Source organism: Homarus americanus, unplaced genomic scaffold, assembly GCF_018991925.1.
Source record: "Homarus americanus isolate GMGI-L3 unplaced genomic scaffold, GMGI_Hamer_2.0 scaffold6147, whole genome shotgun sequence".
NCBI classification, from domain to species: Eukaryota; Metazoa; Arthropoda; class Malacostraca; order Decapoda; family Nephropidae; genus Homarus; species Homarus americanus.
In genome coordinates, this window is record NW_024725075.1 from 358,515 (window position 1) to 386,025 (window position 27,511).

General features: G+C 42.8%; 1 protein-coding gene across 1 annotated transcript in view; it reads right to left on the reverse strand.

The window, feature by feature from the left end:
• Nucleotides 1-8,434: 8,434 nt before the first annotated feature.
• The window catches only part of LOC121864728 (probable splicing factor, arginine/serine-rich 7), a 50,801-nt gene continuing 31,724 nt past the window's right edge, over nucleotides 8,435-27,511 (reverse strand). The window contains exon 2 of the mRNA XM_042363888.1: nucleotides 8,435-9,019. Coding sequence (XP_042219822.1) covers nucleotides 8,435-9,019 — 585 coding nt within the window. The remainder of the gene's footprint in view (nucleotides 9,020-27,511) is intronic.

Genomic DNA, 27,511 nt, shown 5'->3' on the forward strand with positions numbered 1-27,511 from the left:
GAAGTGTATATGTATACGGAGGTTGGATCTTGCATGAGACACTGTCAAGCGATCCAGGAATGTACTGGGGCCCTGTAGGGTTGGCATAGATTAGGTTAAAACTTGCTGGTACTGTCGTATAACTCAAAATATGGATTAAACTCATTGTGCTATCCATTTAACTCATAAAAGAAAGATCAAAATGATGTTATTTTTTTATTCCGAAACAAGTGGATCGTCTGAACTGCTGTATCTCATTATTTTAAAAAATGGATCCAAGATGGTGGATCATGGTCTCTAACACTGATGTTGTTAGTCACCCCCACCTGTCTAAAACTCCATCTAACCCCCCCCACTCCATCTAAAAAATGGATCAGTGATTTAATAAACAATATTTCTCTACCCAATAATATAACGGTGGATCAAACCCTTGAGTATTGTTGCCCTCCAATATTAGTAAATAAAAAATATGGATCAACGTGTCAATTGTTGTTGTCCCACATGATAGATTGCAGTCAGCCTCGAGGGTATATATATTACATGAGGGTGGACAAGGTCTCACCATGAAATATAACCCGAAGCGCTTGAAAAAAAACTCATAAACCACGAATAAGTGGGAATGCTGAGGAGCGTCACCCAGACACAACGTCTTCTGAAGCAACAATATATATTCCATGAGCACCTCGACGCAGGCATGCAGCGACAGGAAAAAAGTGTCAGGGGTCCAGAGGCGAAGGACTTACCAGCTCCAGGGTACAGGATCACTAGCGACCCCGAAGACGAACGATGGTGAGGGAGAGAGTGAGAGAAGTGAATGAAGGGGGTAAGAGGGAGAGAAGGATGGATAGAGGGAGGGAACACTAAGGCCGAGGTTATCACGTTACCATCTGCCTTTGGGAGAATTTAATTAAGATGACTGAGATCCGAGAGCTGGATGGAAGAACTTTACTCAGCTGGTATTGCTCACTCACGAGTTACGCCAGTCCTCAGATCATTGGCCACTTGACAATTAACGAGGTTTAAGCGCTCATTGTGTCGTTTGTATAAGCAGAAAATATAAAAGAAGATTATAAAAGACGCCTTATTACTTTGCGTCAGGAGTATCGAGGTGAAAGTTCTGGAAATGTATTCATCTCCAGGCAGCAGAAGGTAATGATTAACAGGTGTCGCTTAAGAAAGATTATGGAGACTGGAGGACACATCACACTCCATGAGCTCACTTTGGTCTCTCGGCTGGTGGGTGGTGGCCTCGGGTCGGGGGATGGGAGGTTCTATTTGAAGTTCCGAACTCTGATTCGAAACCAAATTGAGTGCTATTTTGAGGGCCTAATCTGACCTAGCCTAACTTAACCTCAACGTAGCACCCAATTTGGATCCAAAATGAGCCCGGATCCTCAAAATAGAACGTCCTGTCTCCTGATGATCCAGCTCAGCCTACAGCCAACACAGCACCGCCATCACAGTCGCCTGACTCGGAAACTTGTTACCCCGTACACTACTGCGTCACACCCCGTGCAACAATTGGTCACACCCCGTGCACCTAAGCCATCACCTCGAGCACTGCTGGGTCACACCCCACGCACACTGGGTCACACCCGTGCAACACTGGGTCACACCCCACGCACTGCTGGGTCACACCCCATGCACTACTGTTACACCTCCAACACTGGGTCACACCCCGAAACACTGGGTCACACCACGCGCACTGCTGTCACACCCCACTACCACTTGGTCACACCCTGTGCACCACTTCACACAGCACCCGGTGGGTCACACACCCCCCGTGCACTACACTATTGGATCACACACCCTGCACTACACTGCTGGATCACACCCCGTGCACTATTGGGTCACACCGTGCACTACTGGTTGCCACCCCAGCACTACACACACCCCGTGCACTACACCACTGGGTCACACCCCTGCACTACACTACTGGATCACACCTCTGCACTACTGGGTCACACCCTGTACACTGCTGAAACACACACTGCATCACACTATCACACACCCCGTCGCACTACATTGTCACACCGTGCACTGCTGGGTCACAAACCCCTGCACTACACTATGTCACACACCGTGCACTGTTGTTACACACCTGCACTACACCTATTGTCACACCCCGTGCACTACACTACTGGGTCACACACCCCTGTAGCACTACTGGGTCACACCCCTGTGCACTACCTACTGGGTCACCACTCCGTACTACTGGCACACACACCAGGCATACACAGTCACACACCCCGTGCACTGCATGTCACCCACCTGTGCACTACTGGTCACACACACCCCATGCACTACACTATTGGGTCACACACCTGCACTACACTATTGTCACACCTGTGCACTACAGCTCACACACCCCTGTGCACTACACTATTGAGTCACCCACCCTGTGCACTACACACCCTGCACTACACTACTGGTTCACACACCCTGTGCACTACACTACTGAGTCACCCACCTGTACCACTGGGTCACACACCGTGCACTACACATTTGGTCACCCACTGTGCACTACTGGGTCACACACCCATGCACTACTATTAGTCACACACCCTGTGCACTACAACTATGGGTCACACACCCTGTGCACTACACACTAGGTCACCCACCCTGTGCACTACTGTCACACACCGTGCACAACACTACAGCACACCCCTGTGCACTACATTGTCACACACCCTGTGCACTACACTATTACACACCCCACTACATATTGTCACACACCCCATGCATCAGCATCACTATTGGGTCACACACTGTGCACTAAAAACTACACAACTGTGTACTGCACTCACTGGTTATACGGACACAACACTACAAGTCAGTACACACCCTCGTGCACCACACCACTGTCACACACCCCTGTGCACTACACTACTGGTCACACACCCTGCACTACACATGGGTCACACACCCCTGTGCACTACATGTCACACACCCCGTGCAAAACTACTGTCACACACCCTGTGCACTACTGTCACACCCTGCACTACACTATTACACACCACGCACTACACTATGTGATACACAACCCTGTGCACACCACAGGGGTCACACCCTGCACAAAACACTATTGTCACACACCCCGTGTACACCACTGGGTCACACACCCCGTGCACTACACTGGTCACACACCCTGTACCAACATACTGGGTCACACACCCCGTGCACAAAAACTGGGTCACACACCCCGTGCACTACACTACTGGTCACACACCTGCACTAATTACTGTCACACACCCCTGTGCACTACACTACTGGGTCACACACCCCGTGCACTACACTACTGGGTCACACCCCGTGCACTACACCACACACCCCGTGCACTACACTACTACACACACCCCGTGCACTACACTATTGTCAACACCCTGCACTACACTACTGGGTCACACACCCCGTGTAATTACACTCCATTGTTTACCTCATCTGGGAGCCAAGAGACGGTGTAACAAATGCATCAGAGAATTGTAAATAAAACTTGAGTAAAAACATAAAAGTTGCTGATGTTTTTGTAGTAGTTATTGTGAATGGTGAGATCGTCCGGTTTTAAAATAATAAACAATTTAACCTTCGGGAACAAAACCTCCCCAAGAGCAGATGTTTGAGAGCGAGTCCCTGAGAACCTTCTCCTTTATCATCCAGCAATATAATGTTTGGTGGTAATGTTTACTGTGTTGTTAAAGTTGATAATGAAACATAAAGATTGAATATCATGATCTCACTTTTATTAACAGCATCACAATAACAAGCAACGCAATACGCACTAAGCTTCTCTATTCACAACACATTTATACCATATGAATGTACTGTTGTGTATATACAGTACATGCACGCGTGTACGGGTACAGTTATGTATTATACTGTATGTATGTATGGTACAATATACCCGCATTTGAATATATGTATGTAACAATATTGTGTATCTAAAGACTTCATTCTCTATATTGTATAATGTTAGGATTGTGTATAGGCTCCGACTGTCAACATGTGTGTGTGTGTGTGTGCATCTTTTTCACCCTCACCTACCCAAACTGACTCTGGTGTTGCAGGAGGTGTCCGCCCGCTGCCTCCTACAAGCACTACTCTTGTGGACGTAGAGATAATGTTAATTTTGTGTTTATGTTGTGGTAATAATGAATTTAATGTACTGACGCTGTTTGAGGATAGTTACCTCTCGTGTTGTTGTTCATGACGCCGTTCTGTTATTGATGTCTGTAAATTGTTCATCTTATTATCATCACGTAACATAAGCCCATTGAATAACATGAACATTTATGATTGAAATGAAAACATGTGATGAAACAAAACATCTCTCTCTCTCACCTAAGCGGCACGAGTGTGAGTGAAGGTTATTGTAAGAGTGTCAACACGGGATTATACCACACAGGCTTCTCTCCATCATAATCCCCGGCCCGCTGCTGACATCTTTTATCATAATGATCACGTCAGCTTAAGGAGAGGCTTTGTATAAGTCCCTCTAAACAGGTCATACTCCTACTAAGCAGTCCTTTTATTGTTGTTGTCTATGTATTCAGCTACGAGGGGATTGAATCAGCCTTAATGTACAGTTTATAAAGTCGGTAGAGGTGTTAAAACCGAGTTACATAATATACAATATACACAATATGTATTTAGTATAGTGTATCATTTGTATTATAGGGGAATCATCAGTTCAGTCATACCGTCATCTGAAGGATAGTGTCGAGTCAATCATCCATCCATCTATTCATCTATCCATCTATTGCAGGTTGAAGGGGTGATATAATTCGACTATCCACCTAGCCATTGAGGTGTCATCATTTGTCTCCATCTATCTAGGGCCGTCCTCCATCTTCTCTCTCCTTCTTTGTTCCATCGTGATTGCCTACCTGGTGGGAGAGAGGGGGTGGGGGGAACACCTCCACAGTTAGTCAGGAAAATGGATGGCTGATTTATTCTCTCTCTCTCTCTCTGATACACTGGCAAGTAGGTAAAGTCTTGACACAGTTGGTTGCGGGATTCATCAATTAGTATAAGGCGATGATACGTAATAAAAACAGAGAGACAATCAGACAATCAGACAGACAAACACTGAAACACACACACACACATAGACATAAACTCAGACAGACACAGACACTACACATAGATAATGACACTTAGACTCTGATAGACAAACACACACTTAATGTATATCTCGTTTATCTTTCCTTGGTAAGTAGATACACACCCTTAGCTTACGTGTGTACCAGAGTGTCTCAGGTCGGAGCAGGGAGTGATTGAGGGTCATTACGTCTGTACTAGCCATGAAGGATCACAGCTGCATGTGTTTGTGACTGTGTGACTGACTCTTCTTCCTCCTCCCTCTAAGTCTTTCTTGTTCTTCTTCTTTCTTCTTCCTTGTTCTTGTTCTTCTTCCTCCTGTTCTTCTTCCTTCCTTCTCTAATAAAAGTCTTGATTTCACCTTTCCTACTTTCTCCTGTATGTTGTGTCCCCCTCTTCCTTTCTTCCTTCCTTCTGTTCTGCTTCCTTTCACTCACTGTCTTCTTTTTTTTCCTTTCCCTCGCCTTCCTTCTCTTCTACTCTTCTACCGTTCGTTCGTCATTCCCTCTTCTCCTCACCTGATTTTTTTCTTTCTGTTATGCCATTTTCCCTTATTTATTTCTTCTCTTTATCTTCTCTTCCACCTCATCCTCTTTCATTTTCCATTCTTCTTTCTCTTTTCATTCTCCTCTCTCCCATGCCCTTCTTCCTCCTCCAGTGCCCCTCTTCCATCTGCCCCTTTCCTCCTCCTCCTCTTTCTCTTTCTCTTCCTCTTCCTTGTCCTCCTTCTCACTGCCCGAACACGACAGGTGTATAAACTTAGTGATAGTGTAAGACTTTCCTAGGGACTAACACACACACACACACACACACACACACACACACACTGCATGCTTTCAATAAAACACAAAAATATACTGATATTTATACAACATTAACACTACAGTATTCACTTCATGTAATGGTAGTAGGCAGCTATCAATCAGGGAGGTACTACCGCCTGGGAAGATATTGGAAGCATAATGTGTTGTCTAATGTTAGACCCTGCTGCCATATGGCATCGCAAAAATTGTCCCAGGTTGCTGATCTGTCTTTCTGCTTCATTAACACACAATTGCAGGGTCTCAATTGTTGCTCTTACTATTGACAACACAACATACTTATATTGTTTTATTTTTTATTTTTTTTTATTTCTTTCTGGTTCTTTATTATTATTATTATTATTATTATTATTATTATTATTATTATTATTTTATTTTTAATTTTGGTTTTATTTTATTATAAATTTCATTTACTGTGAATAATAATAATAATAATAATAATTATTATTATTATTATTATTATTATTATTATTATTATTAGTAGTAGTAGTAGTAGTAGTAGCAGTACATTTTCCCCAGGCCCCGATGTGGGTCAGTGACTGTGCCTGGTTGGGCTTATCCTATATATATATATATATATATATATATATATATATATATATATATATATATATATATATATATATATATATATATATATATATATATATATATATACACATATACATATACATATACACAAGTTTGACACTACAAGAAAAGTATTAAACATAAACAATATCCAGAAAAATATGAAAAGAAGATTACATAGTTACCTGGTTCACTAACTATTACCTTTACTGACTGATGAACGAGACTGTTCTCTTTATTTGTCAAGGTGAATTAGTTAAGCCTCCGAAGCACACCGTAATTACAGGTGATTTATGTCTCACCTTTTATATTTACTGGAGGGAAGGAGAGCTAGTTAGTTCCAGACGTGTTGTTCTTGAACACCACTTACCCACTCACCCATCCAGTCACCCATCCACTCACCTACCCACCCATCGCATCCCAACGCAAAAATCCAACACCATCCATTCCTGCTACGGCAGACATAAATATCCGGCTAATTAACGGAAGAGACCAGGAGGCCGGCTATTTGTCTTGGGGCTGCCCAACTTATCCGGTTCAGAGGTCAGGCCTTAGTCTTATGGCCAGGAGCCAGGATCAGGAGTGAGTGTTTGTAGGTCAGGGGATGCCAGCTTCAAGTCCAGGAGGTGATAGTCTCAAGTCCGGGAAAAGTGAAAAGTCCAATAGCTACACTTCAGCTTCAAATCCAAGAATCACTGCTAAGTCCAAGTGTAAGTCTTAACTTCAGGAGGTGGTCTGAAGCCCATTAAACGGCCTCAAGTCCAGGACCCAATATTAAGTCCAGGAATTAATTGCAATTCCAAAAACCAGAGACGGTATATAGAATGATTATCACTACAGTACTGGACAGACAGGCAGGCAGAGGGATAGAATAATTATCACTTGGCTCGTTGAGTAAGGCAGAGGCGAGGGTCACTGCATCAAGTCATCCAAAGAGAAAGACGAGGGAATCAAAGGCTGTTAGGACGCTTTACGGACACCTGGCCGGGCATAACCTGGCCTTTTACTAGTGGTGGAAGGGCCAACGTGAGGTGTCCTGATGGCACTTGGTCGCTGGATGCCCTACATAAAGTCGGTGAGTTACTTTGCCACTCTGCTACAGTGGACATCATGTTGTGTCACTCTCTGCTACAGTGGACATCATGTTGTGTCACTCTCTGCTACAGTGGACATCATGTTGTGTCACTCTGCTACAGTGGACATCATGTTGTGTCACTCTCTGCTACAGTGGACATCATGTTGTGTCACTCTCTGCTACAGTGGACATCATGTTGTGTCACTCTCTGCTACAGTGGACATCATGTTGTGTCACTCTCTGCTACAGTGGACATCATTTTGTGTCACTCTCTGCTACAGTGGACATCATGTTGTGTCACTCTCGCTACAGTGGACATCATGTTGTGTCACTCTCTGCTACAGTGGACATCATGTTGTGTCACTCTCTGCTACAGTGGACATCATGTTGTGTCACTCTCTGCTACAGTGGACATCATTTTGTGTCACCCTGTTGTGAAAGTGGCTCCCATAAACCGAAACCTTAAGGGCAGTGCGGATACAGCATACTGAAACCTGAAAAAAAAATCGGTAAACAAACAGGCAATGTGGTCGGCAATGCCCTCGAGCGTTTTATCATTTCCCCAACCCCGAATGCGAACCAGCGACGAACCTTACACAGACACACATACAGACACACACACACACACACACACACACAAGGCTAGACTATGAGTTAAGCAAAAACCCCATTAGAGTGTTGCTTCAGGGGTCAGATGGTAACCTCTGACCTTCGTTTGACTCCATGTAGGATTTCGGTCTCGAGCCCACAGTTTCATGTCCTTGTTCTCGAGTCTCTTAGGTTTAGAATCAATGGTCTCGAATCCTTAGTGTCGGTCTTGATTTCATGTCCTTGGTCTCGAGTCCTTGGTTTCAAGTCCTTGGTTTCGAGTTTTGGTTTCGAATCCTTGGTTTCAAGTCCTTGGTTTCGAGTCCTTGGTTTCAAGTCCATGGTTTTGAATTTTTGGTCTCGAGTTCTTGGTTTCGAGTTTTTGGTCTCGAGTCCTTGGTTTCGAGTCCTTGGTTTCGAGTTCTTGGTTTCGAGTTTTTGGTCTCGAGTCCTTGATTTCGAGTCCTTGGTTTCGAGTCCTTGGTTTCAAGTTCTTGGTTTCGAGTTTTTGGTCTCGAGTCCTTGGTTTCGAATCCTTGGTTTCAAGTCCTTGGTTTCGAGTCCGTGGTTTCAAGTCCTTGGTTTTGAATTTTTGGTCTCGAGTCCTTGGTTTCGAGTCCTTGGTTTCGAGTTCTTGGTTTCGAGTTTTGGTCTCGAGTCCTTGATTTCGAGTTTTTGGTCTCGAGTCCTTGGTTTCGATTTTGGTCTCGAGTCCTTGGTCTCGAGTCCTTGGTTTCGATTCCTTGGTTCGAGTTCTTGGTTTCAAGTCCTTGGTTTCGAGTCCTTGGTTCGATTCCTTGGTTTTGAGTTTGGTCTCGAGTCCTTGGTCTCGAGTCCTTGGTTTCGATCTTGGTTTCGAGTTTTGGTCTCGAGTCCTTGGTCTCGAGTCCTGGTTTTCGATTCCTTGGTTTCAGTCCTTGGTTTCAAGTCCTTGGTTTCGAGTCCTTGGTTTCAAGTCCTTGGTTTCGAGTTTTTGGTCTCGAGTCCTTGGTTTCGAGTCCTTGGTTTCGAGTTTTTGGTCTCGAGTCCTTGGTTTCGAATCCTTGGTTTCGAGTCCTTGGTTTCGAGTCTTTGGTTTCGAGTTTTTGGTCTCGAGTCCTTGGTTTCGAGTTCTTGGTGTTGAGTTTAACTTCAAAGGGAAATTACTCGCTTTAGTGACGTCTTCACATTCCAAGGCAGATATCAATTAAAACTTTTCATAACCCTAAAAAAAATAGAAAACATTTAATTTCTCATCTAAATCTAATAAAAAACTACAAAAAGTACGACATTTGGCCAGGTGGTAGATGACGTCACACAGAGAGACTGCCAGCCGCATGATCATTGAAAAATTAATCACTTTTTTCTTTTGGTCTGGAGTCTTTATTCTTAGATGTCACCTTCTCTATTATATTTCTAGCTATTTAAGATAAACAGAGAAATAGATTGATGAATGGATGAAGAGAGAAAGATGACAAGAAAAGAGAGAGAGAGATTAATGCCATCTTTCTCACTCTAAAATTCTCTCCTTTGCTACCTTCTCCATCTATTTTTCACGTCTTTCCTACATATCCACGTTCTTCTTTCCACCATCATCGTCTCCTTTTGCATCTCCCTCTTCTCTAATGACTCTTCCACCCTTTATTGTCCCCTTTCTCTGTCTCTGGTATTTCTTCTTATTTCTTCTCTCTCTCTCTCTCTCTCTCTCTCTCTCTCTCTCTCTCTCTCTCTCTTATTTTTGTTAGGTTTCGTTTCATTCTAATTCCTCTGTTTTACCCTATTTCCTCCTTACACCCCACCATTTCCCTCACACCCCACCATTTCCCCCACACCCTACCACCTTCCTCACACCCCACTACCTCCCCCACGCCCCACTACCTCCCCCACACCCCACCATTTTCCCCACACCCTACCACCACCTTCCCCACACCCTACCACCTTCCCACACCCCACTACCTCCCCACGCCCCACTACCTTCCCCACACCCCACTACCTCCCCACACCCTACACCTTCTCACACCCCCACCTACCCCACTACCTCCCCACACCCCACTACTCCCCCACGCCCCACCACACCCCAGGGTCAGGTTTCTAGCTCTGCCAAACGATGCCATAAAATGTGATCTTAAAATTTCCCAGCGGAGTGATGGAGAGGATGGCTGTGTTGATTGTCAGAATTAACCCCAAGTGTAGACCTGGTGAGCCATAGCCGTCTCGCCTCTCACTATAAAACTAATTTGCACCTCACACGTTGAGGTCTAATTTGCACCACAGTCTTGATGGTCTCAGGTTCCTCAGAGGGCCATGAAAAATGATATAAACTAGTCTCCTAATACACTGTTTATATATATCTATTCGTATATATATATTAAGAATGTATATTAATATATAAATCCATAATATATATACATGAACCAACTAATTGAAGACATGATGCAAATTGGCTATTTACTGTCTAAGTTGAGTGATGTTTGAGTATATCGATTATAAGGTTCATAGCTCCGCGATTTTCGAACCTTCGAACAATTTGAATCATCGAATATCTAGGGTTTGTAAGTGACGTCACAGATCAGCTGATGGCTTGCTTATGGACCACAGAGAGAGACCTTGTCAGTACCAGTCTTACGTCTCTCTGGTAAACATTAATCAGAGTAGTTGACTGACACTGGGGACACGGGGAAAAGACCAAAGGATATTAATGCAGTGTTTCCCGACAGGTGAACAACAACAGCGACTGGAGAGCAGAAATAAACCGGAAATCTGGAGGTGTTGACTGAGCTGATGTGAGGTTAGTACAATGTCACTCACTGCATGAACACAAGGTAAATCATTTAATCTTTGGGAATATCAACATGCAATACTCTGTGAGGGAGGTTACACATCTAGTCAAGCAAATACTGTCCGTGTGTTTGTATAATTAAGTAACTTTTCATCATTAGTGTTTGTTTGGACAATTATTATTACCGGCCTTTGGGTAGTTAGGGGAAAAGCAGTGAGTGTGTATCAATAATTATCACAAACTCGAACGTGATTTAAGAGGAATAATAAATCACCCGTTTCTGTATAGTTATTGCAGTCGTAGTAGTTCAGCCGACCTTGTGAAGCTTCGTTTTTTTTACGGTCTGTAGTCGTACAGTTTATTTCAGAATGTTTTTCCTGATGAGAGGGAAGATTAACTATCCTCTTTCACCAGCGTTCAGAATTCTGTACACCGCGTCGCTAAAAAAGTGGAAAAACGTGATGACACTTTTTTGAAACGCAAGAAAATATATATAAAAAATATATACGATTTTCCTTTTGCTTTCTATCCACTTCCTTTAAATTTTTGTTTTTCCTTTCGTTTTTATTCATTTATTTTTGCCATTTAAATTTCCTTCTCGGTATATAGACGCAGTGGTACCAACACAACAACAAATAACATTAAACAGCGTTGCCAGATTATTATGAAAAAGTCAACAAGTAGACAATATTTCTTCAGGAAACGCCGGGCGTAAAATAGACCACATTACCATCTTATCTAATTATAAAAATTTGAATATCTAAAGCATTATGGAAGTCTTATGAGGATATTATATTCTTACTTAACTTTTAATTCAACAATATAATGCTCGGGTCTCGACATAGATAAAGACAGTCACGCATCTAGTTAAAACTATTTCAACATCAAACTACTTTATACCTTTACTCTACGTTCAATATAAACTTTGGTTTTAATCTGAGACAATTGAGTTCGGGGGGTGACTTAAATGGATTGATCTTATCTTGACTAAAGTGTTTTTATTGTTTTTGTTTTTTAACCAGTCATAACTACCCCGGTACAATCAGGTAGTTGTACCCTTACGACTGACGTGAAGGATCTTCCGTCCATAACATGAGATTTTATAAACAAACCCTCTTCTGTGTAATGAGGTCAGTGTAATCCCCTTTGGAGAGTGACCTGGAATTGACCTCTGATTTAATGGTTCATCAGTCATACAGAAGTTTAAGGTCTTGTTGGGTTCAAACTACCCGTACGAACCCGAGTTTAAGGTGTGCCTCTGAACCCTGTGTGTTGATGTTGACTCGACCAAGGTGAGTCTTGTGGGGTGAACCGTGTCTGGTATGGGAAGGGTGGGCGTGGTGGTGAATGTGGGTGTCAGTGGGCGTGGTGGTGGTGAATGTGGGTGTCAGTGGGCGTGGTGGTGAATGAAGGTGTCAGTGGGCGTGGTGGTGAATGTGTCAGTGGGCGTGGTGGTGAATGAGGGTGTCAGTGGGCGTGGTGGTGGTGAATGTGGGCGTGGCACCAAGTCTCAGAAGATGAACCCTCCTCCCCAAAAACAAAGCATTAAAACAAGATCCACACATTGTTTACCTCCCATAAGTTAGCGGGTCGGTGCACCTCACTGTCAATTAACTCCACACACCTGCGAATACCTGAGGTGGTTTTACGGTGCATGTGTGAGGTACAGTACCCAGATGTGTAAAGTGACACATGTCTTCTATCACACAGTAGTGGGGGTTCTTGTGTGTGGATATTTACCCTCTCGAATTAACATGTATATTTTCGTTCTTCATGTGCACATTTTACATAGAAGAGGGCCTCACTCACATACACACACACACACACCTCACTTAGACTCTATCTATCAAGAATGGTCCGTATATCTCGGCTCCTCACCTTCAATGTTATGTCTCCATTTCCCTCCCTCGCCCCCTCACTCTCCTTCTCTGTCCTCTTCTCCTTCCTGTTATCGTTTTATCCCAGTTCTCTGTATGAGTTATCGCTTTTTTGTTTATCATTATACAGTTAGAAACAATATCACTGGTACAGATACAAGCACAGGTAGAGTTATAGGTACAGGGACAATTACAGCCACAGTGATTCATAAATAAAAATAAATGTCAATGCACATCGTTAGGTCACGCCATTTCCACACAAAGAATGATGACATTTATTACATTCATATTTTTCTCGACATTCTTTTCTGCAGTCAATTTTGTTTTGGTTTTCTTTTCAACCCCAGAGGTCAGCAACCCTTAGGCCACCGCTGACACACACACACCTCTCTCGCCTTTCATAAGATGTCACTCGCCATAAGTTTCCCAGTGTGATGTGTTCCACCACTCTTGAAATCGTTCCTCAAGGGGGTACAACACTCAGCTCTCACTCACTCACTCACCTACTCGCTCACTCACTCACTCGCTCACTCACTCATTCCCCGACATTAACACCCGGAACTAACGCTATTGAAGCTTTATGGAGTGTGAGATAGAAATAGTATATATATGTACATAACAAACATAATACCATTTTGAGTTGGAACTTAAAGAGAGATGAACTGACTCGAGGGAAGAACAATTGTTAAGGTTTGAGAGCTCGTCAAGAGGAAAAGAAGGAAAATAAAGACTAAAGATCGTGAATAGTGAAGTAATGGAAAAGTAAATGGATAAAGAGGAGATTGACAGACGTAATAAATGAGAGAATGTAACATAGATAACATGAATTATACCAGGATAGTCGAGGCTAATTTAAATGTGTGGGGGTGTGTGTGGTGGTCAGTGTCGGGTGTGTGTGGTGGTGGCCAGTGTCGGGTGTGTGTGTGGTGGTGGCCAGTGTCGGGTGTGTGGTGGTCAGTGTCGGGTGTGTGTATGTGTGGTGGGTGTCGGGTGTGTGTGGTGGTGGTCGGGTGTGTGGTGGTGGCCAGTGTCAGGTGTGTGTGGTGATCAGTGTCGGGTGTATGTGTGGTGGTGGCCAGAGTCGGGTGTGTGTATGTGTGGTGGTGGCCAGAGTCGGGTGTGTGTGATATCCGTTTCATTATAAAGGTTACACCGTGAAAATTTTGCTGTGTAAAAATAAAATAACAAAAAGCAACAAAGGCAGCAGCGTCAAGTAACAGCAAGGAGCCAACAGCCAGCAACAGCACGAATTCAATAGTCCTTTTTCTTCGCTCTATGCTCTTCACTCTTCTGTTTGGCCCAAGTTTTTTTTTTTTTTTTGTGACCCGAATAGTTGAGTGGACGGTTCTCTGCCTAAAGCTCGTGTTATTTTATGTAAAGGGAAAAAAAAATATTGCGTCAAGTGGTGCCTTAAGTGTAGTCAGGATTATGTATATCTCGCTTTTCACAATAACGCGGCCAACAGCGAACTGCCTGAGTCTCGAGGTTAGGTTAGGTTAGGCTAGGCTGAAAACTCCCGGTAAGTCTGTACGTAAATTCTTAAAATTTCGTGTGTAATTATTCCTTTTATTGGGGTGAGAAAAAAACATCTTTGTGTCATACATAAAACAAGCCAGTTTGATACAGTCAGATCACCAATTACGAGGAAACTGTAATGATATGACTCTCTCTACACCAAGACAGTGTAGCTCCCAGTTTGTCATCCCTTGTGTGAGGGTCTAGTGGAGTGTGTTAGTTCGGTGGCTGTTGTGCTGTGAAAAAAATGTGTTCAGGATTTACACTATTCCCTGTACACATGATTAGGTTCTTTCTAACGTGGTCGATCCTCAAACATTACCACTACCACCACATAACACCACATACAACAACCACACAACACCATCACTACTACCCCTACCACCACACAACACCATTATCATCATCACAACCACACAACACCATCAAAACTACCACTACTACCACAACACCATCATCATTACCACAACACCATTACCACAACACCATCACCATTACCACAACACCATCACTACCATCAACATTACCACGACACCATCACCATTACCACAACACCATTACCACAACACCATCACCACAACACCATCACCATTACCACAACACCATCACCATTACCACAACAACACCGCCATCACCATTACCACAACACCACCGCCATCACCATTACCACAACAACACCACCACCACCCCTACTACTACAACACCTCCATCACCTCAAAACCTTACAGAAGTTACCTCTCGTCAGGTCCGCCAGCCTCACACAGATACATGCAAATGTAAACTGGTCTACATAACACACGGGCTGGACACTCTGGGAATGACCCAACCTCCTACCTGTTATGGAAACCCGACCCCACCCCTCCCTGTCCCTCTCCCCCATATTCTCGTGCCCTGAGAGATCCCTACATCAAATATTTCTCCTCTCGTTATCATAAACTCTCATTGCCATTTCAGCGCCATTTTTTACATTAATTCTTTACATCATAACATAAATAAACCTTTTGGCTCTATTCACACGTCTCCATTAGAGGGGAATTTTTTTAATGTACGAATCTCTGGAAAGCAAGAAATAGCTGATGAGTTATTTGTCCTCCGATGATTTTTTTAAAGTATTCCATCTAACTCGGGGTTGTATTTACGGTGGAGAGTCATACAGTGTTTCTCTTTTGCAGCAGCGATGATAAAAGGTGTCACAGTTTTCAGGTGGGTTGGGTTGGTGGCAAATAACATACATTATTTTTGGACAACTTGGAGTGTAACACCGACAGGAGATTGGCTACGGCTGGTGTTGAGGGTTTACCTTAGTGCTGTTGGTGGTGGTGGTGGTGGTGTTGGTGTTCGTCCGTTTATTATTGCTAGGTTAATGATATCTTTACTACTACTATAACTCGTATTATTCCTGATGCTACTACTACTACTACTACTACTACAAGCATCGTTAGTCTCCTCTTCCACATGAAAAGTTTGATATATACAGTATACTGTATATTAATAATTCAACACATCTCGCGCATCCAAAACGAGACGCAAGAGCGCACACACACACACACACACACACACACACACACACACACACACCTTGAGGACCACATCTAATTAGACACCATCTAGATTGGCCAAAGCTGTATAGGGTGGAGTGGGTGGAGGAGGAGTGGGAGTGAGGAGGAATGGAGGGTGGGTGGAGTGGGTGGAGGAGGAAACAGCGGAGTCTGCTAATGACACCTCCGACGACTTAAGGATAATTAATGACTTACGTTCATTTACTCAGTCTCTGGGGAGTAGTGAAACACCAGTAGGGAGGAATAGGTCGTCTGAGAGAGAGAGAGAGAGAGAGAGAGAGAGAGAGAGAGTGAGTTAACACAAACGTACAAGTTCAGTGACCAGATAATAACGCACGTGCACCGTCATTTTAATCTTGTCTGACATATAGAGAAAAAAAACATTTGTGTCACTTTATCAAATGAAACTAAACTTGATTCTGTGTATAGCTATCGTAAGTTAAAAATACCTCCCTCCCCCCCACCACCCTTCTCTTCCTTCCATCCCTCATCCCTTCCCTCTTCCCCTTCTTCTTCCCCTTCCACCATCTCTCCTCCATTCCTCTACACCACCCTCCTTCCCTCCCTTCTCCACCATCTTCCACCCTTCCCCATCTCCCACCCTTCCCTATCTCCCTCCCCCCCTACCATCCCTCCTTCCCCCCTACCATCCCTCCTTCCCCCCTTACTCCCCTCCTTCCCACTTACCCTCCCTCCTGCACCTAACTGGGAATCTGAGAATACATCTTAATGATACTCTTCCTTTACGACGACGTTGGTAAGTTGACCTTCAAAATGGCTTCTAAATAAAACAGAGACTTTACATGAATTAGACAGGTTGAGAGAGACAAAACAGGTGGAAAACATGTCATGATCTTGTTGGCGTCAGGAGAGATCTTTAACCTTGTCCCTATCTCACTAACAGACGTCTCCACACAGGCTGTGGGGTTAGGTTTACATCTCCACCTAGTATAGCGGAGACCTAGGAGATATAACTTGTATAGGTTTGATAGATATATGTATTTTGGGAAGGAGGAAGAAGATGGTGAATCAAGAAAGAGAATTTTGAAACGGCACAAAATTAAAATATAGGAAAAACAAAAATAATACGGTGACCTTTATACACCCAACTCTCTCTCTCTCTCTCTCTCTCTCTCTCTCTCGTTACGGTAAGTCAACCTCGTCTATAGAGCGGTCAGCTGATCGTCTCCATACGGAAGCCCCGCACCATCTTACACCACTCTGCCACCATTTACATGTATTTCCCTTCACGTTATCTGCCCAAATATTGACTCGGGGCCAAAACCGTTTCAAAGTTTTCCTGCATATTCCTGACCATATGGTAATTTTTGGTCGCACTCAGAACATCTTTGGAGAAAATTTGTTCGTTATTTTTTTCCAGGTTTATTTTTTGTATTTGTATTATTAGTGACGAGATGTTGGGTTTATGTTATGGGATCATGTTTTTTTAATTATAATTAATTTTTTATATAAATTTTCTTGGTTTATTTCTGTTTTTCTCATTTTTGTCTTGTTTCTGTGTTTATATTTGTTATTGTCTTGATTTTTTCTTACTTTTTTCACCTTTGTTTCCTTTCTCTGTTAACTTGATGTTACTAAAGCACTATAGCAGGATAATACCAGATGTTACTGTAACCACACACTGTTAGGTTAATAGTTCAAGATTCTAATACTGTGGCATAATAGTTATTGCTTTTAACAACTCGAATATACTAATGATAATTATACCATTGATAATAGTTATTGAAATTATATAAAAAACGGTTGTAAATTATAATAAAAAACAATTATAATACAAATATAAAATAATAATAAGAGTAATAATAAGATATTTTTTTAGTCTACCTAGGAGTTAATAGCCATAAAACTATACGTTATTCTTCTCGGGCAAAAGCTAAAAGAACTTCTTTAATACAACTATAAATAAATAAAGATAATCAACATAACTTTTACCCAGAAAAAATCAGAACTTAAAACTGTTCAAATGTTTGCGTGAGACAGTGATGAGGTAACAGTATAGCGGCTGTGTTAAGTTAGCCTCGAGTACCACCGTGACTGAGGGCGCTGCGTGTTATGTCTGTTTACAGAAAAATAACCGACATTTGCATACAACCAACACAAAATACGAAATTCCATCTAAAACCGCTGGCGGCAATCACCAATAACGATAACTTCCTGAAGCCTTTGATGGCCCAACTACAAAAGGAAACTTGGACAAAAGCCGCCGTCTTTACCTTTTAAGAAAACGACTAACATTTTCCAAGAAAAAGTTTCATAAACCTGCAAGAAGCAGACCTCGATAACGGCCGCCTCACCACACCACCAAAAACGCCACATTTTCCTGTCAGCCAAACTTGGAATTATTGTACAGTTTCGTGGGAGTTCTGCCGGGGGATAAATGTAGACGAAAAATCGGTGTTTGTGTTGTGTTTGTGTACAGGAGTTGGTCAAGTGTATGTGTGTTCTTGTTCAGTGGTCAACGGAGGTGTTTGTGTACAGGAGTTGGTCAAGTACATGAGTGTTTTTGTTCAGTGGTCAACGGAGGTGTTTGTGTTGTGTTTGTGTACAGGAGTTGGTCAAGTACATGAGTGTTTTTGTTCAGTGGTCAACGGAGGTGTTTGTGTTGTGTTTGTGTACAGGAGTTGGTCAAGTACATGAGTGTTTTTGTTCAGTGGTCAACGGAGGTGTTTGTGTTACAGGAGTGGTCAGTACATGAGTGTTTTTGTTCAGTGGTCAACGGAGGTGTTTGTGTTGTGTTTGTGTACAGGAGTTGGTCAAGTACATGAGTGTTTTTGTTCAGTGGGTGTTTGTGTTACAGGAGTTGGTCAAGTGTATGAGTGTTTTGTGTGGTCAACGGAGGTGTTTGTTGTGTTTGTGTACAGGAGTTGGTCAAGTACATGAGTGTTTTTGTTCAGTGGTCAACGGAGGTGTTTGTGTTTACAGGAGTTGGTCAAGTACATGAGTGTTTTTGTTCAGTGGTCAACAAGGAGTGTTTTTGTCAGTGGTCAACGGAGGTGTTTGTGTTGTGTTTGTGTACAGGAGTTGGTCAAGTACATGAGTGTTTTTGTTCAGTGGTCAACGGAGGTGTTTGTGTACAGGAGTTGGTCAAGTACATGAGTGTTTTTGTTCAGTGGTCAACGGAGGTGTTTGTGTTACAGGAGATGGTTGAGTACACTTGTCACATCTGTTTTTATTATGACAAACACACAGACATAAAGACATACTGTTATGTGTTTGTGTACAAGATGTGAACTGAAGTACACATATTAATCATAGTTCGTGTAAGTCTTATGAACAATTATGTATAACTCATTCTGTAGTAAGGAAGAACTAGCACATATTAACTTGAGTGAAATGAAAACATGTTACCTTTTGCCTGTGTTGGTTAATCAGACAGGTGTTTGATTATGTAATTAAAACTAAACTTGTTAAATTATGTTACCATATGTGTGGGTGATTGTGTTAAATGTATAGATGTTAAATTGTTTTATGGATGTATTAACTGTTAGAGTGTGTTATGTTATGATGTCCAGAATAAGTGTGTTAGATTGTTTTAAAAGTGTATGTATTAGATTGTGTTAAATTGTGTTAGAAGTGCGCGTGTTAGAGAGGGTTAAAATTGCGTGTTAGGTTGTGTTAGAAATGTGGTTATTATATTGTGTTAAAAGTGCGTGTTAGATTGTGTTAAAAAAATAATTATGTTAAATGGTGTTAAAATTAGATTACATTTCTGAAACTTGGTAATAAATTTTGTATGAATCATGAGCGTTCAATATATGTTACAGTATGAACGTTATGTTAGAATGTTGTGTACTGTAGAAGAGTAAGATTGTCTGGGTGAGTAAGAGGAAGAAGAGGAGGAGGAAGTAAGAGGAGGAAGAGGAAGTAAGAGGAAGTAAAGGAGGAGTGAGGAAGAAAGCGGAAGTAAAGGAGGAGGAAGTTAGGTGAAGAGGAAGAGAAGGAAGGAGGAGGAAGTAAAGAAGGAGGAGGAAGCGGAGGTAGGCTACAACACCCTACTTGCCACAACGTGAGGCTCTTTTGCGGATTTCAGAAAGCATTCAGAGCGGCTCTACGAGAAGATCTGGGAGGCTTAGGCGAACTGTCAGCCGACCTAAACCTCCTATTTATACATTTCCGAGAGAGAGAGAGAGAGAGAGAGAGAGAGAGAGAGAGAGAGAGAGAGAGAGAGAGAGGCCCGATTGTCTCTCTTTCTCTCTCTCTCTCCAGGGGATATTCCGCCCAGGTCTCGCTACCCAGCCAGACAACGCTCCCCTGTTTTTATTTTGAGGTGATATTGTAAGAGTTCAGGTACGGGGTGGGGGGAGAAGGGGAGAGAGAAAGAGAGCAGGGGGAGGGGAGGTAGAGAAGAGGGAAGGAAGGAAGAGGAGAATGAGAGAAAGAAAAAAGAAGAGAGAATGAATAAAGACAGAGAGAGAGAGCGAGACGCAGACTAGTGTTCAGTAAAAATAACAGACCAAGGGAAGACGCTGAACAGACCCAACGGATGAGCACACTGCCCACCGAGTAACAGGTGATCCATTAACCACGGCCCTTTACCATACCTCCTGCCTCCTCGATATTCATGGGAGTTTTATTTCGTGTATACATGTGGGCAGCGGGAACGGCTAGGGAGGGAGGGAGGAGGGAGGAAGGAAGACAGGTAGGGAGAGGTGGTTGGAGAGGGTTGGGAGGGAGGGAGGGCAGGTAGGGAGGGGAGGAAGACAGGCAGAGAGAGGGTTGGGAGGGAGGGAGGGAGGAAGACAGGTAGGGAGAGGGTTGGGAGGGAGGGAGGAAGACAGGCAGAGAGAGGGGGAGGGAGGGAGGAAGACATGAAGGAGAGGGGGGGGGGAGGAGGGAGGGAGGAGAGGGTTGGGAGGGAGGAGGAGGAAGACAGGTAGAGAGGGGTTGGGGAGGGGAGGGAGGAAGACAGGCAGAGAGAATGGTTGGGAGGGAGGGAGGGAGGAAGAAAGGTAGGAGAGTGGTTGGGGAGGGAGGAGGAGGGAGGAAGACAGGTAGGGAGAGTGGTTGGGGAGGGAGGGAGGGAGGAAGACAGGTAGAGAGAGTGGTTAGGAGGGAGGGAGGAGGAAGACATGAGGGAGGTTGGGAGGGAGGAAGACAGGTAGGAGAGGGTTGGGAGGAGGAAGACAGGTAGGGAGAGTAGTTGGGAGGGAGGAAGACAGGTAGAGAGAGTGGTTGGGAAGGAATGAGGGAGTGAGAGGGGTTGGGAGGGAGGATGGTGAGAAGTAGAGGAAGTGAGAAAGGGGGGAAGCGTAATTGGGAGAGGGAGGGAGAGAAGGTAAGAGGGAAGGAAGGGTGGTTGGAAGGAGAGAAGGACGGGGAGAGAAGGAAGGAGGAAGACTAGGAGGGAAGGGAACAGAATAAAGAGATAAAACTGTATCTATTTCCAGCGCCACTAAATGCTACAATGTATTAACACGGAAATTTACTGAACCGCGAGAAAGAGCTGTAACTATTTCCACAGGCGAGAGAAAACTGAGAGTCGAATTCACCCAAGTATTTCCACTGGTGCCAAAGCCTGTACCTTAATCCATACACCTGAGTAAGTTTAAAGGTTCGGTTAGGTTAGGTTAAGTTAAGTTAAGTATTCATCACCACAAACCGAGACGATGGATTTTTGATGTAATTTGCATTTCGAGAAGTGGTAAAGGCTCCAATATTACCATAGTTCCAAATGTACCAATGCAGGAAGAACAGTGGTTACAGTGTATCAATTTCTAGAGGCACCAAAGCCAACCGTATCATTCATGTATAGAGAGTCGTTAGTGTATGTTGAATCGTTAAAACTGTATTGGTTCAAGCGGCTCTAGGTATTAGGAAATATATCAGGTTTACATAGAAATTCTTACAACTGTGACCATTTCCCAACACAAATGTTAACAATGTATTACTTTCCAGCGGCACAAAAGGTTACAGAAATATGTTACATGAAAATGCTAAATCTTCAGACTGTATCCACTTCAAAACACCTTATGAGACAATACAAATGTTACAGCTGTATTTTGTTCCAGCGGCACCAAAGATTACCCCGCACAGTATGTCAATATAAACAGTAAATATAGATGTTTGGGGAAGTTTATCCGAACAAAGGTGGACAGAGTTGTTATTTTCATCTACACCCACCCACGGATCACACCCACCAACGGATCACCCCCACCCACGGATCACACCCACCCACGGATCACACCCACCCACCCACGGATCACACCCACCCACGGATCACACCACCACATCCACCACGGATCACACCCCACTCACGGATCACATCCACCACGGATCACCCCTTTCACCCACGGATCACACCCACCCACGGATCACACCCATCCCACCACGGATCACACCACCCACGGATCACCCCACCCACGGATCACACCCACTCACGGATCACACCCACCCACGGATCACACCCACCACGGATCCCCCCACCCACGGATCACGCCCACCACGGATCACACACCACCACGGATCACACCCACTCACGGATCACCCCCACCCACGGATCACACCCACCACGGATCACACCCACCCACGGATCACACCCACCCACACCTATCCACGGATCACACCCATCCACGGATCACACCCACCCACGGATCACACCCACCCACGGATCACACCCATCCACGGATCACACCCACCACGGATCACACCCACGGATCACACCCACCCATCGGATCACACCCACCCACGGATCACACCCACCACGGATCACACCCATCCACGGATCAAGTCACCCACGGATCACACCCACCACGGATCACGCCCACCCACGGATCACACCCCCACCCACTGATCACGCCCACCCACGCATCACGCCCATCCACGGATCACGCCCACACTACCTACATACTGTACAAACACTAATGAAGTGAAATTACATTTATATATATATATATATATATATATATATATATATATATATATATATATATATATATATATATATATATATATATATATATATATATATATATATATATATATATATATATTAAAAGTGAGAATAAAGTGTGGTAACCTTTGACAATATTTTTTCATATTATTTCTTTTAATCTAAGTTAATTAATATACCGGTATATAAGTTTTTGTCGACATTGATGGAATAACTGCAAAATCCTCTTATAATTTTTATTTATTTATTTTATTTATTTATTTTTTCACTTTCGTTTTTGAGTCAAAGTTGTCAGGATAATATACAAAATTAATCAGCCACGTCCAGCCTAGTCATTAGTCATGTTCCTGGGTGGGCGGAGTGTGTCCAGCTTGTAAAAATTAATTGTTATATATATTTTGGTACCGAGGCTGACCTTTATTGAACAAGGGATTCAAGGCGTCATCCGTTTGCACGAGATGTTGCATGGTATTTTACACGAGGAGTTGCACAAGTGGTTACAATATGTCCCCTGTATGCACGAGAGGTTACAATATGTCCCCTGTATGCACGAGAGGTTACAAGATGTCGTCCGCTATATGTACGAGGGGTTACAATATGTCCGCTGTATGCACGAGGGGTTACAATATGTCCCCTGTATGCACGAGAGGTTACAAGATGTCGTCCGCTGTATGTACGAGGGGTTACAATATGTCCGCTGTATGCACGAGGGGTTACAATATGTCCCCTGTATGCACGAGGGGTTACAATATGTCCGCTGTATGTACGAGGGGTTACAATATGTCCGTTGTATGTACGGGGGGTTACGATATGTCCCCTGTATGCACGAGGGGTTACAGTATGTCCCCTGTATGCACGAGGGGTTACAATATGTCCGTTATGTTATGTACGAGGGGTTACAATATGTCCGTTATGCACGAGGGGTTACAATATGTCACGAGGGGTTACAATATGTCCGTGTATGTACGAGGGGTGTACGAGTCCCCTGTATGCACGAGGGGTTACAGTATGTCCCCTGTATGTTACAATATGTCCGTTGTATGTACGAGGGGTTACAATATGTCCGTTGTATGCACGAGGGGTTACAATATGTCCGCGAGGGGTTACGATATGTACGAGGGGTTACGATATGTCCGCTGTATGTACGAGGGGTTACAGTAATACATTATGTCCCCCTGTATGCACGAGGGGTTACAATATGTCCCCTGTATGCACCAAGGACTACAATATGTATTTTGCTTGCCTGAGATATTACACGGTATGGCCTGCTTTCACGAGATGTTTCCAAGGTATTTTTTTTTTTAGGACTACAATATGTATTTTGCTTGCCTGAGATATTACACGGTATGGCCTGCTTTCACGAGATGTTTCCAAGGTATTTTTTTTTTTACCTGAGATGTCACAAGACGTTCTCTACTTGTTCGAGATGTTATAGGGTCTCTTCTGCTTGTTCTTTTACGGTTTATAACACGTCCTCTGCTGTTCTACCTGCAGGAGGAGGAGGAGGAGGGGGGAGTTGCAAGATGTCCTCAGCTCACACGAAGGGTTACCAGGTATGCCACCAACTTGTCTCGCGTATTAGGATCCAAAGTTAAATTAGTCCTGTGAACCAGCCAGCCATTATCATTGGCTCACACGTTCTCTGGGGGTATACAGTATATCACTTTATATTGTTCCTCTATATAATCTAGGTTACTATTATATAATCTACATAGTATAATTTTATATGAATACTAGAAAATGATAATAATAGTGATAATTTTACCACCAAACCACTGAATCATTTACTCTTCTAACATATAATTAAAAAAATACTTTATAGGTACACATTGATGGTTGATAGTGACAATGTATGTGTTTATTGTGCTGTTATGAAGTGTAATGGCTCGTGTTGTTATGGGTGGTTGTTGGTGGTGGTGGTGGTGGTGGTGGTGGTGGTGTTCTTGATATTATTGTTGTGGTTGTTGATTGTTTATTATTTGTTATTGTTGGTGTTATTATTATTGATATTTCTGTTGTTGTTTTTGTTCATTTCTGTTAGTGTTGTTGTTTTTCATTTTACCTGATTATATAAATACCATAAAAAAATAAATTACAAAACTTATCAATCACCATAACATAATTTACCCCGATTAATAAATACCTTATATAATTCAGATTAATTTGACTAGATAGAACAATTTAATCTAATGGGTTTAAAAGTTAGTAAATATTATAGGTATATCATTGTGTTTTAATGCTATAATTTGGTGTAATAAGTCGTGTTTGGCTGTGTTGTACGGGCTTACTAAATGCTTACGTGATGTTTGTTTACATTAGTGATCCCTTTAAAGATATCTTGTGTATACTGTAAGCTGACCTCTAGTGGCGGCAATGTGCAACTCTCCAATAGAAACTGTCAATTGTGGTTAGTTTTATTGTTATTATTATTATTATTATTATTATTATTATTATTATTATTATTATTATTGTCGTTGTTGCTGTTGTTATTATTACTATCATTATTATTACTATCATTATTATTAGTATCATTATCATCATGAAAAGCGTAAAAAAAAAAATCTCCCTCTCCTCAAATAATTTCAGTGTAAAAAAAAATACAAAATCTTATCTTGAGAACATCCAAGTGTGAAGCAGGTAAGCAGTGCTCCGGGGTGATTAAAGGGGGGCCCTGTGTTACTACCTGGTGAAGGAAATTAACCCATTTATTGCCGTCTTGGACCCCTCCCAGGTGTGGACCTCTACTAAAAACCCCAACAGTAATAATACTTTGATGACCTTCTCCTCTTCTTCCATCTCCTCCTGCTCCTCCTCCTCCTCCTCCTCCTCCTCCTCCTCTCCTCCTCCTCCTCCTCCTCCTCCTCCACCCTCCTCCTCCTTTTTCATCTCTTCTCCTCTCTCCTCTTACTTCTTCTGTTGCTTTTCTGTTCTCCTCCTCGTCAATCTCATCCTAAATCCTGTTCCTCCTATCATCTCTCTCTCTACACTCAGGGGAAAAGGATTCTTCTCAGAAAAAATAAACACCATATTCCATTATAAGTTTGAACTCTTGTTCCAGTAATTGCTCTATAAATTCTTCCCCTGGTTAGAGCAGACCTCCTTCACGAGAGCATCTGGGCAGGTTAAAGGGTTGGAATCTATACTTGACCTCTTCGAATCCTTTAGCAAGAGTGTTTGTCGACCGGATCCTCTTCCTCCTCTTGTTCCCTTGTCCCATCGCCTAACAGGGTTACAAGACGCGGTGTTAGGAGTACAGTTTAGTTTGCCATGTTGTATTCAGCTCTCGGGGATGGCGTATCTTGTTTCCTCTCTCTATTATTTACGTTTATTTCTTATCCATGTATCCTTTTCCTTCTCCTCTTGTCTCTATTTTCTGCAGGTTTTTCACTCCTATCCTTTGTCCATTTATACTCTCTCTCTCAACCCTCTTTTCATCCACTCTTGGCCTCAGGATTTACCCATCTCAGCCCCCTCGCTCTTGGGGAAACTTTGATGGCACGAAATTAGTTAAGTCCCCCTCCGTCTCCTCCCTTCGTTCTCTCTGATGACTTCCCTTATTATCTCGCGAAAACAGAGACGCCAAGGTTTATTTTTTCCTCCCTCCCTTTTTTTTTAACTCGGCTGTTTGGCGGGATATGATTGGTCGTGGATTTGTGTACAGTTCTCAGCTCTGACTTGGATGCTTTATTGTCTTTTTTAATTAATTTCTAAGTAATTTTTCATAGTGTCTTTAAGCCAAACGTACAGTAACTTGTGTTTGAGGTTTCTTCAACATTTAGGAAGCGAAAAACTTCCACAAAAGAATGATTTTACTTGAATTTTGACAACTTATTAGCGCAAAAAACAGACTTACTGGGCATGTTTACATCTAGTTATGCACATCACCACCAGAGGCGCTCTCGTCGCTCTTGTTACCAGGGAGTCGGGAGAGTGAAGTGTCTTGTGTTAGTTGTTCCTTGGTGTTGTGTTGTTGTGTTCTGGCTATATCTACATACACATCTTCCTTTAGGTATGGTTTAAACACTTACTACAATATCTATGACAACAATAATGTGGAAAAATATCATATGTTGATGAATGTTGTCACTCATAGATAGTTTGATACAGTAAGACTTTTAAGGTAAAAATACGTGAGCTACAATAGAATAAATGGTGTGAGCTATTAAAAAAAACTAGTATAAACCACACGAAAATTTTACTCATAGCTCCATAAACCGACACATAAACACCATCAATTAAACTCTGGTGTGAACTACGACAGACCGAGGAAACACCACTTAACGACTGGCTTCTCACACGTTCGATAACAGTCACACACGTACAGTCACACACGTACACACAGTCAGAACCTCGCATGCAACTGGACTATTTAACATTGATTTATGGTGAGATGAACGTCAACTTAACACCTCCACTACAGCTGCTACAAAGAACGTTCTCAGGTCATTAATTACGGCACAATTCTTCATCTATAAACGTCTCTTACTCGCAAGGAAAAACAAATGAATCACGCGAAAACACACACACACACACACACACACACACACACACACACACACACACACACACACACACTTCGTAGAATCCTAGAAAAATACAAATAGAATTAACGAACCTGAAGGAGAAACTCAGATATAAACATCCATTTTAGGTATAAACATTCATATCAAATTTATATTGAAGAGAGAAACTTCAGATGTTTATAATAAAATTTAAATCACATTACTGATATACGTACGTTAAATCAACATAAATTTCTACA